Below are 6,368 nucleotides of genomic sequence, written 5' to 3' on the forward strand. Positions count from 1 at the left end.
GGAGACTGTCTTCAGACTCCTTGTCTTCTCTGTATAGGACACACACTCTTTAGTCTTCATTCCCATTACCTCCCCGGCCCTGCAGGTTTTTTTTTTTTTTTTTTTTTTTTTTTTTTTTTTCCCCAAAGAGTTAAAGGCATGGGAGGAGGAGACCCAGGGCAGCCACACCTCCGAGTCTTGGCTTGAACACAGACACCATCTGGTGCTGTCATTTACATTTCGAGTGTCTCCCAAAGGCTCAGTGGGAGGCACTGTTAGGAGGTAGTTGCACCCCTAGACCACCCTAGAGGCTGATACTGGAGTCACAGCTCCTTCCCGCCTCTTTCCTGGCTGCAATGCTGTGAACAGGTCTCCTCTCCCACATGCTTTCCCATAATGCACTGTGCTGTAAGAGGCCCAAAAAGGCAGGGCCCAGTGATAATGGACTGAACACTCTGGAACCAGTTGCCTCCACAAGCCTCATGTCTTTGCTGATTATTGTAGGTATTTTACCATCAACACAAGGCTGGCACAGTCTGAGGACTTTTAAGAACAACTGACTTGCAGTCCAGAGTGGGGCAGCCTGGGCAGTGCAGTTTTAAATGTTTCCCAGTGATTCTGATGAGCAGGTGTAGGGGACCCATGGGTGTAGGGAAAGATGAAGCTGTGGGTTGCCTGTCTCAGTGGTCAGGAGAGGGACTGTGGGACACAGTGCCTCACACAGGGACCTGCTGCATCAGTTAGGTTTGAGGATGTATCTGTGGTGCTGGACATGAGAGGCTGTTACAGGAAGGGACAGGCTTGGTCTTGGTGTCATTGTGCCTAAGAAGTCTGTGGCTTCCATGATGAGATTCAGTGTGCTGTAGCCCCCCACAGTTCCATCTCAATCCATGTGCTCATTTTTTCTAACGGGGGAGGGGTGGCCAAGCCTTCCTCAGAACTAGGCATGCAGAAAGTGGGGTCTCAGTGCTGCAGCTGAGTCTCTGTGCCCCCTCAAGATTTGTGTTTGAATGTGTATATGGCACATGTGTAGGCACATGCTCATGTATGTTTGCAGGAGTGCATGTGGGCCAGAGGTTGATGTGGGGTGTCTTCTTTAAGATCTCTCATAGGATCAGGAGTTTGCTGGCAGGCAGAGTGGCTGGCCAGTAAGCCTCAGGGATCCTCTTGTTCCCCATCTCCCTAGGACTAGGATTGCAGGTCTGTACAACATGGATCCTGTGGGATCAAGCTCAGGTCTCCATGCTTGTACAACAGTACCTTGCCAGATAACCCATCTCCCCAGCTCCTGACTCTTACATTGAAATGGATTCTCCCAACCCCAGGTGCCAGAAGATGGAGATAACATGAGGTGTTTGGATCACAGGGGTGAAGCCCTCATGAGCATGATTAGCATCTTGGTGAAATGTGCCACAGACAGTGTACTTGCCCTTCCTCCCTGTGACATTATGGGACAAAGGTAGGCAACTACGATCAAGTAGCTCCTCCTGTCAGTGCCTTGGACCTTAGACTTTGAAGCCTGTAGGAAACAGTGGGCAGGTGACTGGCTTGGCAGCGGTCCATGTGGTAGCTATAGTTGGTTCTTCAGTGAGTTTGAGCTGCTTTCCCCACAGGCTGGATAGGAAGACACACACAGAACCAAGTATGCATGACCTCTCCAGACACCGTTTATTGTCTTTGGTGTCCCCTCAGCTTTTCCTTCTGGTGCCTCTTAGATGTTTTGATGCCTCTGGCCTCTTTGTGCACCCACTTGTTCCCCAGATCTATAAGTTTAGCCTGGGGAAGGGTTCCACTGTTCTGAGAAGGGGAGGGGCCAGGACCTCAGGCCTCCAACCCTCTTAGGCAACATTCATCCATGGCCTGGAGTTCCCACTCCAGCAGTTCCTGGTGGGCTGGTCTCTGAGTCTATGTAGCAGTAACCATGACATTGTGCCACCATAGGGAGCATGTTCCAACCATCTGCATAAAGGGCTGTCCCTAGCTTCTTGCTTTTGCTTTTCTAAGACCCACATAGGAACACAAACAGTGTTCCCAGCCCTTGCTTCTGGATGGAATCTGGGTTGCAGCTGTCCACAAAGAACTAGAGAGGGAAGTACAACTCTCCCATGGGTGATGCTCTTTGGGGACAGGGGTTCTTTGACATATCACAAGTTCTCACAAGTTCTCTCTAGACATGTCACTTCTGGGCTAGCAGTACTCCCAGCTTCTCCTGATGGTTCCCAGATGGGCTGAGCTGCTGGGCATTGTGGGCATTCTCTGTGTACTGTGTCCCCAGTTTGGTGCTTCTGTGGGCAATGCCTGCTATGACAGAGCTCAGCAGGGACGAATTCCCCATGCTTCTGGACCTGGGTCACTGCCAGCATTGGTAGCACTTGTTTCTTCAGAGCATGTGGTGATTGTAGATGGTGTTCATTGTTTGTAATGGGTTCATCATGGAAGGTTCTACCTTCTAACAGTTCTTAAAGCGGTTGTCAGTTGTCGATGTTGTTCTTGGAGCTGATGGCTTTGGTGGATCCTATGGATAACTTGCACAGAGGTTCATGGTACTTGATGCTCTTCCCACAGGTGGTTTTGATACAGATGGCTCAGCATGGATGCTTCTTGCTCCAGCTCTTCTTACAACTGCTTCCCATGTAGATGGTCACATCACCTACTTCTCAGCAGATGGTCCTGTGTGTGATTTGTCTGTTGATGGTCATTGCTATTGAAGATACAACACCCACTTCTTCAGTTCTTCCTACATTGCTAATGAATGTCCCAGGTGAATCTGGGTTTGTTGGGTCCTCATGTTTATATATTAGCAGGAGCTGAGGAGTCTCCTCATAAAGACATGGGCTCTTGGTTGGGCTTCTCAGCCTCAGTGGGCTGGCTGCTGCTTTCCACTGTGTCCTTGGCCTTGTCCTCCTGGATATTTGTGTTGTTTCTTGTCTCGTCCTGCTCACTGCAGTCCACCCTGATGTTCTGTATACTGCTGGCCTTGCTGGAGGCCCTGCTGCTGGTGGAGCTGAGAAGCCCGCTGCTCACCTGGTAGGATAGGAAGCTGCTGCCTGGGCTAAGGAAGCTGAAGCTACTCACGCTGTTGATTCCGCTACTAGCCAGGCTGGTGTTACTTTTCCCCTCCAGCCTGCTGGGTGTCCTGGCCTTGACTGTTCAGCCTTTGAATCTTTAATGCACCTGGATGGGAATTGATGGACTGCTCACTGCTGTGGGTGCTGTCTATCTTGGTGGTGAGCCGCTTAGTTAGCCGCACAGATTGCTTGCTGTTAACCAGACTGGCCTTGCTGCTTTCCTCATCAGCTTCGTAGCCACTACTTGCCTTGGAAGAGATACTGCATGCCTCTGGATTAAGGTGTTGTGTGTTCCTCTGGAGGCTCTCAAGGCTGTGGGGTGTTCCCAAGGTACTGTAGACAATCCTTAGGGGCTTCTGGATGATTGCTGCATGGCTAGACCCCACATGTGGCTGGAACTCTAAGATGGGTAATGATGGGCTTGGCCTTCGCTCTTGAGCATTCCAGACAGAAGACCCCCCTTTTTCCACTTTAATGGCCGGGGGTAGTGGGATTGGTTTATCCAGGAGAGGGCCCTGGAGGCCTCTGAATGTTGCTTGTGGTCTGTCTGGGGAGAGGCAGCTTAGTGTTTGTTCTCATTGGCCAGTTTAGTTTCCATGGTGATGGCACTTATGAGGCGCCAGTGGGGTGGGGGGCAGGGTGGGAGGGAGAACAATGCCTCTCTGGCAGTAGTTAGTCACATCAGTGACAATGACCAGGTTGGGCAGAAAAATAGGTTCATGGCCATAGTGGGTGTTTTAATCATTTTGACAGAAGACCCTAGAGAAGCTGAAGAATTTGTTCTATTTCTGGAAGTTTCAGCCCATCATGGTAGGCAGTACCTAGAGGCTGGGAGAACACCTGAGCTGCAGGCTCTATCCTTTCCCGTTATACCCTTCAGGCACCCAAAGGGACAGTGCTGACACTGAGGGTAATTTCCTCCATGGGAAGACATGTGCAGACACACCTAGAGTACACTTCACTGATATCCTAGGGGCTTCTCCATTGAGAAGACCATCCAATGTGTGGGAACTGTTTTCAGGGAGAATTCTGAGGGGCTTAGCGCCTGCTTTGCCTCTGTCTCCTTGATGCGGTGGTTATGAGGACTGTAGCGAATTCGCTCAGGTTGAACGCTTAATTCCTTGTCAGATCCCCAAAGGTTCTCCTGAGTCAGGCTCTCCCAGCCCCATTACAGTGATCCCTTACTTGTTTGCATGCACCCAGTTGTGCTGGCCACTTCTTTCTTTATTTTGAAAATTCTTTGGTCTGAAGAGATGCCTCAGCTGGTAAGAGCACTTCCTGTGCAAGATTGAGGACTTTAGTAAAGTTTGGGTGTGGCCATGGGGAGCCTGTAATCTGAGTGATGTAGGGGAGTGGAGACAGGAGGACTGATGGTGTTGGATGGCGACTAGCCTAGCTTCAAGTTCAGTGAGAGGCCCTGTCTCTAAGGTGCAAATTTATAGAGCAGGACATGGAGAGTTATAGAGCAGGCAGGACATTTGGCTTCTCCCTCCTACCCACATACACAAACACTGTACATACATACATACATACATACATACATACATACATACATACATACATAGTATTTATTGGTATATAGATTATGTGTAATGTTGGGTTTCAGGTATGCCATATATTTGACCATGTTCACCCCCTTACTCCCCTCTTCCCGCCTCATCGCCACTCCACTCCTTGCAGGTCTCCTTCCCTCTCTCAGCCTCACTTCTACTTCCGTATAACATCATATACACAGACGTACACAAAAGGTTTTATGCATGTGTGTGAAGTTTTATGTATCTCTAAAAGTCTAGGATCCATAGATGAAAGTTCCTTATTTGTCTTTCTGAGTCTGGCTTGTTTTGTTTCTTATCATGATCCCTGGCTGCAAACAATAGAATTTCACTCTTCATGGCTGAGCTCCACTGTGCATATACCAGTATCAGGTTTTCTTTGTCTCTCTATCTCTTGATGGGCGCCCAGGCTGATCCCATAACTTTGCTGTGGTGGAATGTGCAGGTCTCCATGATGTCTGTTAAACTATGCTGAAATTCCATGTCACTCGAGTCAGAATGGCTATCACAAAGAAAATAACATGCTGTCAAAGATATGGGGGATCCTCATATACTGCAAAAAAATACAGAGGTATCATAGTAGAATGTTTGCTTAGTGTGATTCCCTGGGCTTGACTGCAACACCACACGAAGAGCAGACCACCCACACTCCGCTGCAACTCCTCTCTCCTCACAGCACTCAAAAATAACCAAGTTCCTCTCTCTCCCAGAACAGGTCCCTCCAGATAGCAAAGCTTTAAATGGAGAAGGGTTATAGGTAGGACAAGTGACCATAGTGACTTCACAATGCAAATTGGGAATGCAAATTTGACAAACCACCATAGAAATCGATCATTCCTTAAAAAGCAAAAACTAAAACAAAACAAGGCACTAAAAGTAGAACTATCACATGACCCTGATATACCACTTTTCTTACTTCCAGCCTTCCCTGCTGCAGGGTGCCCTGGCTATCCCTATCACTCCCTGGTTTTCCTTTGCTACCTTTCCTCCTGGCTTTAGACTTTCCAGGAAATCTCTCTAGATCACCCAAGAAGAGTTCCTAGAGGCCCTAGCGTTCTTTTTTAATTTTTTATTTTTTTAAGGTTTATTATGTATACAGTCTATACAGTCTTCTGCCTGCATGCCAGCAGAGGGCATCAGATCTCATTCAAGGTGGTTGTGAGCCACCATGTGGTTGCTGGGAATTGAACTCAGGACCTTTGGAAGAACAGTCAGTGCTCTTAACTGCTGAGCCATCTCTCCAGCCCCGGCCCTTTACACCTCTTCCTAATCTATATTTGAAGGACATGATGAAGTACATTGTTATTCATGGCCAGTTCCCTCCACAGTGTAACAGCTCTTGAGGAGGCAGCACCTGCCATCAAAGGACACACAGTGGGATGACTATTAGTGAACAATCATAGTTCTTTATTGAGTAGCTGATAAGATTAAGAAATACACTGAAGGAATTGAGGCAGTCATTAAGTGTTGGGGAGGAACGGGCCCTCAAAGTGAGGACATCATCTCCCCAGCAGGCAACATGGGCAGGGTCTGAAGCCAAATCCTCAGACTGTACAGAGAGCATCTTTGCTCTTTTAAGGTTCTGTGCTGGCTAGTTTTATGTCAACTTGACACAAGATAGTCATCAGTTGAGAAAATACCTCCATAAGATGGGGCTGTAGGCAAGACTGTAGAGCATTCCCTTAATTAGTGATTAATGTGGGAGGGCCCAGCCCATTATGGGAGGGGCTTCCCCTGGCCTGGTGGTCCTGAGGACTATAAGGAAGCT

At 48.4% G+C, this 6,368-nt stretch overlaps 1 protein-coding gene across 1 annotated transcript; it reads right to left on the reverse strand.

The window, feature by feature from the left end:
* Nucleotides 1–3,085: 3,085 nt before the first annotated feature.
* Nucleotides 3,086–4,707, reverse strand: CUNH16orf82 (chromosome unknown C16orf82 homolog). Its single transcript, XM_027404717.1, has 2 exons — nucleotides 4,689–4,707; nucleotides 3,086–3,594 (listed from the first exon to the last, which is right to left on the reverse strand). Exons 1-2 carry the CDS (start codon nucleotides 4,705–4,707, stop codon nucleotides 3,086–3,088), a joined length of 528 nt encoding a protein of 175 aa, XP_027260518.1.
* Nucleotides 4,708–6,368: the final 1,661 nt, after the last annotated feature.

The sequence above is a fragment of the Cricetulus griseus genome, chromosome 3 (genome assembly GCF_003668045.3).
Source record: "Cricetulus griseus strain 17A/GY chromosome 3, alternate assembly CriGri-PICRH-1.0, whole genome shotgun sequence".
NCBI classification, from domain to species: Eukaryota; Metazoa; Chordata; class Mammalia; order Rodentia; family Cricetidae; genus Cricetulus; species Cricetulus griseus.